Source organism: Prunus persica, chromosome G6 (genome assembly GCF_000346465.2).
Source record: "Prunus persica cultivar Lovell chromosome G6, Prunus_persica_NCBIv2, whole genome shotgun sequence".
NCBI lineage: Eukaryota > Viridiplantae > Streptophyta > Magnoliopsida > Rosales > Rosaceae > Prunus > Prunus persica.
The window spans coordinates 9,782,891-9,797,101 of NC_034014.1; the positions used below are offsets into that span (position 1 = coordinate 9,782,891).

Consider the following 14,211-nt stretch of genomic DNA (forward strand, 5'->3'; position numbering starts at 1 on the left):
GTTCAAACTATACGGTATATGCTCATCAGAAAAAATGGCAACGCACCTAACCTTTGTCTTTCTCCAAGGTGTCTATTTTCAAAAGCCTTCGTTTGTTTTGGGTGACCAGTCGATGCAGTAAAAAATGCATTATTATATAGTTACAACCTAGTTTAGCAAGAGAATTTTTAATTTTTACCGAATTACAGAAAAGGTTTGGATTTCATCGAAATGATAGTGTTCGGACAATTGTACTTTGCTTATATTTTCTTTAATATAAACCAAACTCTTGAACTTATCCCGGACAAAGCATCAAAACTTTAGTCAAGTACACTCCACCAAGTGTTCCCACCATCATTCTCAATGCTGGGAAGCCTCCTAAATTTTAGTTTAAAGTACTGATCAACCCAGACTTCCTTATCAACTTTTCAAAATACTTCTCTCTCTCTCTCTCTCTCTCTCTCTCTCTCTCTCCCCCCAATGGAGTTGAAGAGCATACTAGCATATCTTCAGAACAAGACCATTTTGGTTACTGGAGCCACTGGCTTCCTTGCAATGGGTATACCATCTCTCTCTCCCTATCCCTCTACCTCTACCGTCACGTGGTGTTCCCTCTCTACCACGACGTGGTGTTATTAATCATAACTTTATTTTATAATTATTCATGCAGTATTTGTGGAGAAAATACTAAGAGTTCAACCAGATGTGAAAAAGATCTATCTTCTTTTAAGAGCTTCCAATACCAACTCAGCCACGAATCGCATGCACAATGAGGTTTATATTTCACTACCATTATTATTACAAAAAATGCTATTGCAATTTCATGTACTTTGGAATTACTGGTCAAATAATTTTATTAATATATTTTCATAAAATTAAGATCCTCGGAAAGGAGTTGTTCAGAGTTCTTAGGGACAAACATGGTGCGGATTTTGATTCCTTTGTATCACAAAAAGTTGTGGCTGTCGCGGGAGATGTAACTTCTGAAAAACTTGGAGTGAAAGACTTCAAATTGACGGAAGAAATGTGCAATGAAACAGAAATCATACTTAATTCTGCTGCAACGACCAACTTTGATGAAAGGTAATGTATTACATCCAATTTTATATGCAATATTGATATTGTGCAATATTTGTAACATATAATTCTCTTCAATTAATCAAAATTAACCTATCCATATATTTGTGTGCAGATATGATATTGCGCTGGACGTCAATACATTTGGAATTCTGCATGTGGTGAGCTTTGCAAAGAAATGTTTAAAGCTAGAGATGCTTCTCCACGTATCAACTGGTTGGTTTTTGTTAACGTTTTCTTTGACTAAATTTGTCTTCTTTCTTATATATATATACAGTCCCCTTCTATTAAGGGATCCCTCAAATAAATTATTTGAGGGACGCCCTTTAGGGTACCCTACAATTTTTTTCCCAATGATCCAAATCATTTATTTTTTAGGTCTTCATTTATAGATCATCCTTACAAAAAATTAGACAAATCGGAAACCGTTTCGACATCCAATTGTGTCTTACAAAATCAATGAACACGGTGCTTCAAGAAAATGCTAAAATTTCAATAACTGAATTGAGTGGTCAAATGATATCGGATTCAAGTGATTTTTTGTAGAGATGATCTTTGAATGAGTATCTACAAAATAGACGGTTTGGATTAGTGAAATACAATCCAGAGTGGGGCCTACAAAGGGCGTCCCTCAAATAAGCTTATTTGAGGGCTTATTTGAGGGATCCCTCAATAGAAGCTCTCTGTATATATATATATATATATATATATATATATATACAAAAAATCACTTGAATCCGATATCATTTGTTCAATTAATTGGATTATTGAAATTTTAATACTTTTTTGGAGCACCGTGTTCATGGATTTTGTATGATACAATTAAATTTCGAAACAGTTTCCAATTTGTCTAATTTTTTGCAAGGATGATCTATGAATGAATGTAGACTTAAAAATTAGATTGTTTGGATGGTTTAAAAAAATTCGTAGGGGATCTTAAAGGGTGTCTCTCAAATAACATTATTTAAAGAATCCCTCAATAGAAGGGGACTGTATATATATATATATATATATATATATATAACCTAGACTATCATAGTCAAATTAACCTAGAGCTTGATGAATTACATGTGCAATTACAAAGTTGTCAAGGGAAGCTAAAAGCCTTAACATAACCTAACATATATATATATATATATTCTCTCATTCGGATGTCTTCATGTTATTACCGTGCGGATGCCATTGTAATCAGGGAGGAAAGCACGGAGATGTAATTGAAAATACATGACACCCACACGGTAATAACGTCCGGACGTCCGCATAGGAGAATTTCTATATATATATATATATATATTGGTTTTGATGTCTTTGAATTTGGTTAATTGATATGTATATTTTCCAGCTTATGTGTGTGGTGAGAGGGTAGGACTCATACCAGAGGACTTACCTTCATTAACTGATGACATAGTAAAGGGAACCACCAAATTTGATTTCAAAGCACAAGAAAAGATCGTCGTGGAGAAGAAATTGACTGAACTAAAAGCACAAGGTGCTTCAGAAGAAGTTATTACAAGCACAATGAAGGATTTTGGCATTGAAAGGTACTGATATATCTAATTGTCCACTATGAACCCGTATTTATAACTTTGTATTTGGCCTAATTTTCCCGGGATGAATCTAAAGGGAAAATTAGGCTGACATTATTAACAATATTTCTACATATATTGTGCCTTTGGAATTAAAGTTTTCTCTCATGCTAATTACTATTTGTCTTTCTTTTATACAAAAATAATTAGGGCTAAACATTATGGATGGCCAAACACCTACGTATTTACAAAGGCGATGGGAGAAGTATTTCTGGGGCGCTCAAAAGATGAGCTTCCTGTAGTTATCATTCGCCCAACTGTGGTTACCAGCACTTACAAAGAGCCATTTCCAGGTTGGATTCAAGGTTTTAGGTAATGAGCTCTGCCTGCACCTACAAATTTTACGTTCTGAACTATCATTAACCCCTACAAGTTACTACGTAAGAAAATAATATTCTTCTAAATTCCGAATTTGGTCAACTAAGAGTTTGATTTACGTCTAGTTAATAACCCATACCCAGGGATGAATCTATGCCCATAGGGAAGGGCTGTATGAGCTATAGCCCATACCCATTTAAAATAATAATAATAATAACGTGAGAAACAGAGAGCAGCCATAGAAAACCGAAGTGGACTGCTGCCAGCGAGGCACACCAATTCAAAATTCTTTGTATATCATATGGCCTTTCCTGACTATGTGTATCATTTTTTGTTATTAATTAAATTCGCTCGTGTCATTGAGTTTGCTTATAAAGTAAATACATTGGTGCAAATACCAACTAAATTTGTATATATGTGTTTATTCTTGGTGATTACAGAACCATTGATAGCGTAATTGCCGGTTATTGTAAAGGGAAGCTCACATGCCTACTTGCTGATCCTACGACAGTATTTGATATGGTGAGTTTACACTCATATCCCTACATGTTGGTTATATATTTATATGTATAAGACTAAAGAAGGGTTAAATGTTTGAAATAACGCAGATTCCTGTTGACATGGTGGTAAACTCAATAATTTCAGCGATGGCAGTGAATGCAAATCAATCTTCTATCGTCATTTACCATGTGGGATCCTCATTTAGAAACCCTATAAAAATAAATAGTATTCACGATTTTGTGTTTCGGCACTTCACCAAAGATCCTTGGGTTGACAAAGATGGAAACCTTGTTAAGGTTGGCAGGTGCACAATGTTCAGCACTATGGCTACTTTCCGGATGTACATGCAAATTTGCTTCATGATACCTTTGGAGGTTTGTTCTATCACTATATGCGATCATTTATAATATCAAACTTGCTATAGTTTTTTCTCTGTTCATTAATTTCCTTTGATTTATTCTTATTTGAAGGGATTGAAGTTCGTAAACAAAGCATGTGGCCACTATTTCCAAGATTCATACGTTAACTATAGCCGAAAACTCAAATTGGTGATGCGCTTCGTAGAACTATACAAACCGTATATGTTATTCAAGGGCATGTACGTATTCTCTACTTTTGTGATTAGAGATAGAATTTTATCATTTAATTGTAATTATACAAAGGTCGGAGCCAAAGTCAAGTCTAAAGTGAACTTTGCCCTCACCCCTTTTATGACCCTTCCTAACATTGGGAGAGAAAAAAAAACATATGATACTATTTCACAATTAAACTAGTGACCGGCCTAATTTAAGATGATAAAGTCGTTTATAGTTAAGTTTTAGATTTTGGCACCTCTATTATTAAAAATTCTAGCTCCGTCACTGACAACTAACGTGTTTTGATTGTAGCTTTGATGACACCAATTCGGAGGAGCTGCAAAAGGTGACAAGTGAGAGTTACATAGATGCAAACAAATTTAACTTTGATCCGAATTGCATTGATTGGGAAGACTACATTATGAATACTCACATCCATGGCCTCCGAAAGCATGTTATGGTTAAGTGATAGCCAGAAGAGTCGTTGGATTGGCATTAGATAATAAAATAATGTTTTTGTACGCATGCGTTATAAGTTTGCAATATACATGGAAACTAGCCAAAATCCTTAGTCAATAATACTCTCAGCTAGAACAATTAATATATGGATGATTGTATCTGTAAACCATCATTGTTCATTTATTTACAGAAACTTAAACCCACCTTTTCTATATACATGTCGTGCTTGGATCTTGTGGCATCCATATGTTGCTTGTGATTGAAAAAATCATTTTCAATTTCTTAATTTGATAGGGCATTTGTCAAAAATTATTTTATGTATTGTAACACTGCTGGCATGTGCATATTGATAATATATTGCACTGAATGTTTAGTGATACTTTTTTTCCCAAATAACTGGAGCATGGGACATTTTGATTGTTTCCACATAGCTAACTTCTCCTATCAAGGTTCAACTCCTCCTGCCTTAGTATTATGACAGCACAAATAGCTCATATAGTTTAGTGATACTTTTTTTTCTAATATTAAAAAAGGTTACAAATACCTCGTTTCCCTTTTATATATAAAAATAATAATTGCAAATTGGTCAATAGTTGAAAATGGAAGTTCAAAATAAAAGCCAATGGGCCAAAATATGCCAACCCCAACCGAACCCTTTGTTGATTCCTTCCTAGTATCAGATAAAAACGGGAGACTATTGGACCTGTAATTTGAAGCCGCCTAGGTTTCCGCTGCTTCCAATGTAACCATATCACTCTTGAAAATGATCTTTGATGTAAAATCAATGTTGACTAAAATTGAGAACATTGCTATGTTAAATTTCATATTAAAATCATTCTTAAGTTTCTTACAATTCTTCTTTTTACTCCACATCTGAATATCCGATTTTTCATTTATTATAAAATTTCCTCGTACCGTTAAAAAGAAGAAGATAAATATCTTGTTAAAAAGACAAACTTTATTTAACAACCAATTAAAGTTGTTGACACTTCCACATTATAACAAATTACATTTGGTGACAGACAATTGTTCATCGTCATATTCATATTCATGAAAGCAAATTACATTCATAAACTTGATTGAAATTTATAATGCATCTAGGGAGCCATTGTATACTGCCTTGAGTAAATACAATGGCTAGAGCGCTCCAATTCCACCCATTTCAAACCATATATATGTATATATTCGACAACCCAATTTTGGTAATCATTTGAAAACGTATTTGACAACCCCAGGAAGATGGATATTCATGAAGTAATCGTCCCAATTTATGCAACTGGGATCAAAGTAAAACATATCTGCCTCTGTGGTGTTTTCTCGCACTGCCATTTGCAACTTCTCTGTGTTCATATCATCGAAGCTGCATGCAAGAAATTAGGTCATAGTTATAAATCAAAATTATATTTTCGAGCTAGGTAAAATGACATGAAGGACAAGATAAAGGAATCATATGTACATACACTCCTTTGAAAAACAAGTATGGTCTATAAAGTTCCACCAATCTCATCACAAATTTGATCTTTCGATTGAGATCCACATACGTGCCCTTGAAGTACTGGCAAAATGCTGTATTAACCACCTCCAATCCCTATTGTGGGAAAAAGAAATTTACAAAAAAATACAATATCAAGATAGAATACATAAAATTTTAGAGCCATATAGTAAAAGATAATAATGGGTATCTTATTGAGGATACGACTGTGTACGGTATGTGACATGCTCACATGGTATTACAAGTCCAACTAAAATATTATAGCATATGCATATTTATTTATATCTAAACCCTAAACTCTAAATGATGAACTTTATACTCGATATAGATTTTAATCTATAAGTCAGTATGTCATGTCATGTCACGTTACGACCAAAGTGGCACACAGGCTATAATTGAAAAATTATTAGTGTATGTTGGGGCTGGCTAAACCAATTCTATATTATAAACATATTGGCAATGCATGGCTGTCTAAGTTGTGAAGCAAAATCTAGAAAACAACTTTACCTTTAGTAATAGTAAGTAACGGATAGTCATGTATCGGTGAAAGGTAGTCATGCTTCCCATAACTGCGACCTTGCCAACTTTCACTGGAGTTCCATCTTTATTAATCCATGGCTTCTCGGTGAAGAAACGGAATCCATAATCGTGAAAATTAGAGTATTTTACAGGATTTCTCATAGAGGACCCCACTTGATAAATTACTTCACCAGGTTGATTTGCATGAGCAGCCATTGCCGCAATTATTGCATTCACCACCATGTCAGCAGGTATCTGCATCAAATAACTCTTTTTTTTTTCAAAAATCCTTAAGAATATAACGAAAGAAGCAAGTATGTATGTTTCCATTTTTATACGAACATGATGCTTACCAAATGCATACTTGGAGATAAAAGGGTATGAATAATAATAATAACAATAATAAATTGAAGAACTGTTTGGTTAACTCACCACATCAGCAATTGCATTAATGTCGCAGAGAAAGAATGTTAATTTTCCCTTGCCATAACCAACTGCAAGGCTATCGATGGTTCTGCATGTGGTACAAAAATTCTGCTTCATTTCAGTTCAGTATAATAGTTTAAATTATTGAATTTTTTTGACAACTATTGAACTGCACCACTGTAAGTGAAATTAAAAATTAATGTAGTTTCACTTACAGTGGTGCAGTTCAATAGCTTATAAATTAAAAATTAATGTTGTCCATGTGTCAATAAGAGAGAGGCTGTAGAGTTATTATAGTGGGCTAGTTTATTTAAATGAATTTTATTTCAGAGTTCATTTTATTAACCTATGAAATGAACTATTGATTCCTAAAATGAAATAATGATCTCTGAAATGAACTTAATTTTACCACTACAAATCAAAAGTTGAATTTATTGAAATAAAATTAAAGTAACTCTCATCATTACGGATGATAAGGAACTAATTAATTAATACTAATGAGGAGGGATTTTTCGATTAACGCACCTGACTCCTTCAACCCAACCAGGAAAAGGTTCTTTGTAAGTGCTGGTGATGATGGTTGGCCGTACAATGACCAGAGGTAGATTTTCTTTTAGGTCTCCTATAAGCATCTCGCCCATTGCCTTTGTAAACACATACGTGTTTGGCCATCCATATATATTAGCTCTAACAAAAGAATTTTAAAAACAATAGGATTTAGAATTTGTCACATCAACTTCCGGGAAGGGGATTCAAGATTGAAACCTCTTTTGACGATGAAAAGAGAATACTAGTTATCTTGATTGATAGTTTGATTTGCATCAATAGGATAAAGAAAAAATAAATTAAAAATCATGAGTTTATGAGAGGGTACATCATAAGCAGTGAGAGATGTAAAGCCGAATTAATGAGGGGCTCCCAAAAGAGGAGAGAAACTCTTATGTAACGGGGATATTACTTTTTGCTATTCTCGATCAATAATATAGTGACACGTAAGATAATTTTTTCAAATGTCATTATTTTATTGGTCGAAAATAGCAAAACAGTGCTATTCCCATTATAGATAAGTTTTTTTCCCAAAAGAAATACCCCTAAACATGACTCAACTAGATTAATCATTAAAAAGTCGCCCCTCATCAGTGCCTTCATGTGGGGCAATTGACGTATCAGTTTTTGGACTTATTTTTGTCCGCAACTTTTTTTTTTTTTACTGGGTTCCACTCTTGACACATAAAGTACGCAATCCATTAACAGAGTCCTAGATACACTTGCGGTGGACAAGTATTTTTTGGTGTCATTATCGGGAGGCATATAATTCTCGATCTCTTTTTATTTTTTATAAGGAAAAGTTAGTTTTTTCTTAGAATATATATATATATATATTTTATACATGCGATGTTCGGAAAAAAGGAAATCGAACGTAGAGTCTCATATACATAAGTAAATACTCTTAATCACTAACTCTACAAACTCCTATAATTTTTATTTTTTCTTATAGTTTTATAAATAAACGCTCTTAACTCTTTGGTCATGGCCCTTGTGGGTACACTCTTCATCCCTCTAACGCAAAGCACTAAATGTGCTATAAGGTAAGGGTCCTATCACCTATGGGACCAGTTGCTGTAGGGTAAAACGAAAGGGTATGAACCAGTTTTTAGTTTAATTTTTTGGTCTGAGGTATGGACCAGTTTACCATCATTTATTAAGAAAAACAGACATGAAAACTACATTTACTAGGTTTTTAATTAGGTTGTTGAGTAGATGAAGATTTATTGGTTCTGTCTTTGCAAATTATCATTTTTGTCTTAATTGTTTCTTCTTGAACTTTCATCAAACAGTGACGTTTTAACGCTAACATGTTGACGTATTATCTCATCACGTCCAATTGGTTGGAAAAAAGTTCAAGATCATTTCCCAAAAAATTAAATCAAGACCCTACCCATTCTAATCTTCGACCTTCAAATTTAAATAAATAAAATCGAACCAACTCAAGCCGACCTATTGAATCAAGAACATGATGATCACGTTCATGTTGGACAAAGACTAGTCTGCTATAAGAACAAGTAACATCATGATCATGAGGTATTGCAAATAGTACTGACAATAACATCTTCGTGTATGGTACAAAAACTTTCAGTCTTGCCTATTATTGAAGGATGGCCTACCTAAAAGCACCAAAAAATAAAAGCTACTATCTACACAAAAAAAGAAACATAAAAATTTGTAAGTTACGCTGAATTTCGAATGAAATGTAGTGACTCTTTCAGAATCAAAATAAGAATGGAGCTTGTATAAAAACAACAATCGCAATCTTGATTTTTCAAGAGTAGGACTCCGTTTCGATTTCAAGTTAGTAAACATGTCATAAAGGGTTTGAGGATTTAAGTAGTGCTCAAGAATTAATCATCCAATTATCTATATTTAACCCTCTAATAACAGCTAAACTAATTTTAACAGACAGAAGTAACAATTTTCACCAACCTTTTGAGGCCAAAATCTTTGAGGTCCGAAGTGATTGTTTGTTCTGTTAATCCCTCTGCTCGAAGCTCTCTGAGTTTTTCCTGGACCTGCCTGATTTCGCTATCGATGTCAAGTCCTGAGGTCCCATTAAGCGTCTCACCCATGTGGTAGGGGTTTTCCAATAAAAGCCCGTCCTTCTCGCCACAAACATAAGCTGAAATCACAACATGGAAATAAATCTACAATAAATTTCATTGTCTTTTTTAAGAAAAAACCCTGTTGTGTTCCCGTATTTACAGAAAAGACAGCAATTATAAGGTAAGTGAGCAGGACGTTCGGTGATAAGATCAAATTAAGACTAAAATAAAATAAAATCAAAGTGATTTAAATAGAGAGAGATAATGACCTGTGGATACGTGGACCAGCACCTTTAATTTAACACATTGCTTAGCAAAGTTCAAAACATGCTTTGCTCCCAAAGTATTGATATCAAGTGCAACATCATACCTGAAGAATATATGTTCTATTTTAGTCTATTTCTGATGTATTACTTCTCATAACATATTTTGCAATGTTCTTGCCATACAGATATTTATTCAATCTGTGAATCTAAACCACACGTTTTGAAAAAAATTGACCTCGTCTTAAGGGCACCGAATTGCATTTGGACAAGAGTAGTTGCTCTTTATTTCAAATTCAGAAAACTGAGATTTAACTATCAATTACTACCTTTCGTCAAAGTTGGTAGTTGCAGCTAAGTTCACAATGACATCTATCTGGCTCAACATCTCTTCCCTCAAGTTTGAATCTTTCAAGCCCAAGTCCTCAAGAGAAATGTCTCCAGGCACCACTGTCAGCTTTTCTGAGACAATGGAGTTCATACCTGCTCCCCATTTTTCCCTCAACACTCTAAAAAGGTCCTTCCCAATTATCTATAATTACAAGTAACAAAAAGTGAACAAACTTGGAATAACAAAATCTTGATTTCCATTGCACTTCAAATTCATATTCCTTACTTCTTTTAGTGTAGTATTAAGGTGGGCATAAATGGCTAAATTTTGTGCCACTCTTGCCTATTTGGTATACGGAAAAAAGATATATGCATGTTGAAGCTCACACTTATCCCTACATATATACCTCATTATGCAAACGCTGTGTGGCTGATTTTTTATCTGCAGCTCTTAATAGAAGATAGAGCTTCTTCACATTTGGTTGAACCCTCAGTATCTTCTCCACAAAAACTGCATCCATTCAAGCACATACATAGCTGACACTTACTACAACAACAACAACAAAAAATAAAGAAAGAAAAAACACCACAGAGAGAGAGAGAGAGAGAGAGAGAGAGAGGATTTAATTTGAGTAGTACTCTTTGCTAGAAAGCCAGTGGCACCAGTGACCAAAATGTTCTTGTTCTGAATGAACTGGAGTATGCTTTCCAACTCCATAGGAGAAAACTTAAATAATATCAGAGAGAAGGAAGGAGCGGAACAAAGAACTAAAGAGAGATAAACAATGGAAAAGTGTATATGCTCTCAGATAGCTGATCAGCTGAAGCCTAGTGAGGCAATGGTCTGGGCACATTGTAGTATATACTGCAACATATGGGGCAACTATGAGGTAGAGTGCACTCAAGTAGTTGGCAGTTGTTTTGCTTGGTAGACTCATTTAAACCGAGGGTTAATCACTTGAATTATTTTATTTTTTCTACAAAATTAAAAACAAATTCCAAAAATCCCACATCACCTTTTATTTTTTCTTATAATTTTTTTTTTCTGCCCCCTCCAATTATAGCTATGTACATACGTACACTTCCCATTATTTGGTGAACTTTGCTTACTATTTTGAAAGGGAGGATCATCTACTACACTACTAAATAAAAAAGGAAAATTGTGGGTCACATCTTGGGATTAGCAACAGTACTGGTGTTACAGTTAGATATTTCCAATACTCCAACCTACCCTCTTCTGCAAATATTAAAGCTTCGGTGCTAGATTTGTCCTCGTCGCCATCATGACATATGTCTAGCTAACATTTTTTATTGTTTTCTTTGTTAGATCACTAATTAAAGACTCGCGAGGCCAGAGCTTGAAGACTTGAGTACTGGTTGTAGGACCATATCCCAACTCAACTGTCCCGCTCCGACGTCTAACATATAGATGGCACTTGTTATATAAACTTTAGGGATAAGGATAAAAGACATCCCGTAGATTTAGGGTGGTTCTCAATATGGATTTTTAAGGTATCAATTTTATCAATTTATACTCTTACATTTACAATATTATTCAATTTTATCATCCTGTTAAGTTGATCGTGTGGTTAATCGTTAAATGTTGACGTGTCTACTGTGGGACACACCTACTAACTAACCAGTTCTTTAAAAAATTTATATAAAATGATAAAACAACGTAAATTTTTTTAAAAAATAAACTTAAAAATTCCTAACCCCTCCCTAGCCCAACAAATCCAGCGGTCCCGTACCAATCCCAGCTCCCATCCCCTTTCTTAAAACTGTCTGCCAAATCGTCCGCGCATCATCAGATTCGATCTCAACAGCCTCAAAAGCACCCAACCGCTCAAACCCAATTGAGGAAATTGGATTCAAGCAATACCCAAATGGAAAATTGGGGAAAATGGGAAAAGAGTTGGAAGTTTCAACATTGTGAAAGCTTGAAGGACCCAAATGGGGAACTAGGTTTTCTAAGCACTCGGGTTTGGGATGGGCGAGATGGCTATGATGGGAAATGATAGAAGGTGTGGGCTTGGGAAAAAGATGGGTTTTGAGTGATGTTACTGTTCATAGGGATGGTGTGTTTTTGTTTTGTTTGTGAAGAAAGCTGGCCATTTGGGGGCAGAGAGAGAGGTATTGAAATCGATGAAGAAGAAGTTACAGTGTTACAAAGTAACTCACACCTTGGAGTTTGCTTATGCCGAAAAGGGTTTCATTTCGAAGAGGAGAATGGCGATGAAGGGAGTGAACAGGGGGCGCTGGGTTTGTTGGGCTGGGGAGAGGCTGTGATTTCTTAAGTTTATTTTTTAAAAATTTATGTTATTTTATCATTTTATATAATAAAAAATTTAGGAATGGTTGGTTAGTAGGTGGGTCCCACAGTAGACACATCAGCATTTAACGATTGACCACACGGTCAACTTAACAAAAGGATGAAATTGGACAATGTTGCAAATGTAAGGGTGTAAATTGATACCATTGGGTCCATGTTGAGAACCACCCAAACTTGCAGGGTGTCTTTTTTCGTTAGCCCAATCATATAAGGAAAATGCTAGGTTTATTATATTTTTATATCAAGAATCATTTTATAGTTAGGGTCTTATCTATGGCTTTTATGTGAGGTCTTATTTTTTAATCGTTTGATTAGGTTAACCAATTTGATCCAACGATTAAGAGATAGGGCCTCACCTAAGGGCCATATATAAGGCTCTCACTATAGAATTCTTGCACATTGTATACCATTTCTCTAATAGAGGTGGACCTCATTGTATTGGTGGACCCCATCTCTATTAGAGAGTTGGTACACAATGTGGTATAAAAATATGGTAAGTCTAGCATTTGGTATCTCCATTTCAACATATTTAAATTGATCTTAAGTTTGAATCTCCATTTTTCTTATTGATTAAAAAGAAGATATGTACACTTATATATCATGGGTTGTTGGTCTTAGGGTTACCCAACTATGTAGTTTATATCATGGTGTTTACACCCATTTTTTTCGTGGAAGAGTGACATGGCAAGGGCGTATTGGGCCAAACTTTGGGCCTGAAGACAAAAGTACCTAGGCCCAAAACAAAAATGAGGGGTCAAACCTAACAAGCCCACGACCATGGCACAACAAGCTCGGCCCAAGCAACAAGGCACGGCTCAGGTCTTTAACAGGCCTAAATTTGCGGCCCAAAATGCGAAGTAATTAATTAAAAGCCCACAAGGCCCGACGACCATGGTTCGAAATCTCAGCCCAATTCTTAGGCCCAACCCAAACCTTTAAGCATGGCGAAAAACTTGACCATAGTCAAAACTCAACATTCGTTCCTCAGCCCAGAGGGTCTTGGCCGAGTAAAAATCACGAGCACCAACTAAGGAAAAGATCTTCATGTGCACCATCTCGAGAAGGTTGTACAGCAGAGCAAAAGGAATGATGGGACGTCGAGTTACTTCTTGGAACTTAAGGTGACTGGAGAATTGAAGCCTCAGAACTTGAAAAGAAGGCATGAGCATAGGGTGACCTCGAAACTCATGATTTAGGTGAAATTCGATGGTAGGTTGACGGCTCATGCAAAATATTTAGGTGGTGGGCATAGGATCTTGGCACCTTTTAAAGGCGGTAATTTTGCCTATAAATAGTATAACATTTTTCACTTCAAGGACATCCAATCTCTCAATTAAAAAACCAATCCAAAATGCTATTAAGTGTATTCCCTAAACTAGACTTAGGTAAATTTTATTCCTTTCCTAGGATTCAACGTAGCGTATCACCAAGAACTCTCAAGCTTGTTCAAAGTTCTTGAGCATCACCATTGTAATCACCCATTAAATATATCAAAAAACAACTCTATTCTTTAGAGTTTTTGTTTGAGCACCACCTGATTCATTTTCTTTCATTTTAGTATTTGTTTCATTTTGACATAAAGAGTACTTGACACTTGAGCTGGGTACGGCAGTACCAAGCACAACATGACTCGACACAAGTAGCCTTGTTACCAAGGCTAATACCTAACAGTCGAGGAAATGTTCTTAACTAGATCTTTTGATTAAAGGTCAAGACCAAGGCGCTCATCATCATCTTTATTTTCATGGTCGTTAAAG

General features: G+C 35.1%; 2 protein-coding genes across 2 annotated transcripts; one reads left to right on the plus strand and one right to left on the minus strand.

Annotated features, from left to right (window-relative positions):
- LOC18772110 (fatty acyl-CoA reductase 3) lies at positions 308–4,736 on the plus strand. Its single transcript, XM_007206304.2, has 10 exons — positions 308–538; positions 650–753; positions 860–1,062; positions 1,172–1,272; positions 2,399–2,597; positions 2,793–2,954; positions 3,401–3,482; positions 3,569–3,835; positions 3,932–4,059; positions 4,349–4,736. The coding sequence occupies exons 1-10, from the start codon at positions 460–462 to the stop codon at positions 4,503–4,505; spliced, it is 1,482 nt and encodes a 493-aa protein (XP_007206366.1). The 5' UTR covers positions 308–459; the 3' UTR covers positions 4,506–4,736.
- On the minus strand, positions 5,434–11,004 carry LOC18773281 (fatty acyl-CoA reductase 3). Its single transcript, XM_007205054.2, has 10 exons — positions 10,762–11,004; positions 10,530–10,633; positions 10,122–10,324; positions 9,799–9,899; positions 9,414–9,606; positions 7,458–7,619; positions 6,939–7,020; positions 6,495–6,761; positions 5,956–6,083; positions 5,434–5,855 (listed from the first exon to the last, which is right to left on the minus strand). Exons 1-10 carry the CDS (start codon positions 10,838–10,840, stop codon positions 5,702–5,704), a joined length of 1,473 nt encoding a protein of 490 aa, XP_007205116.1. The 5' UTR covers positions 10,841–11,004; the 3' UTR covers positions 5,434–5,701.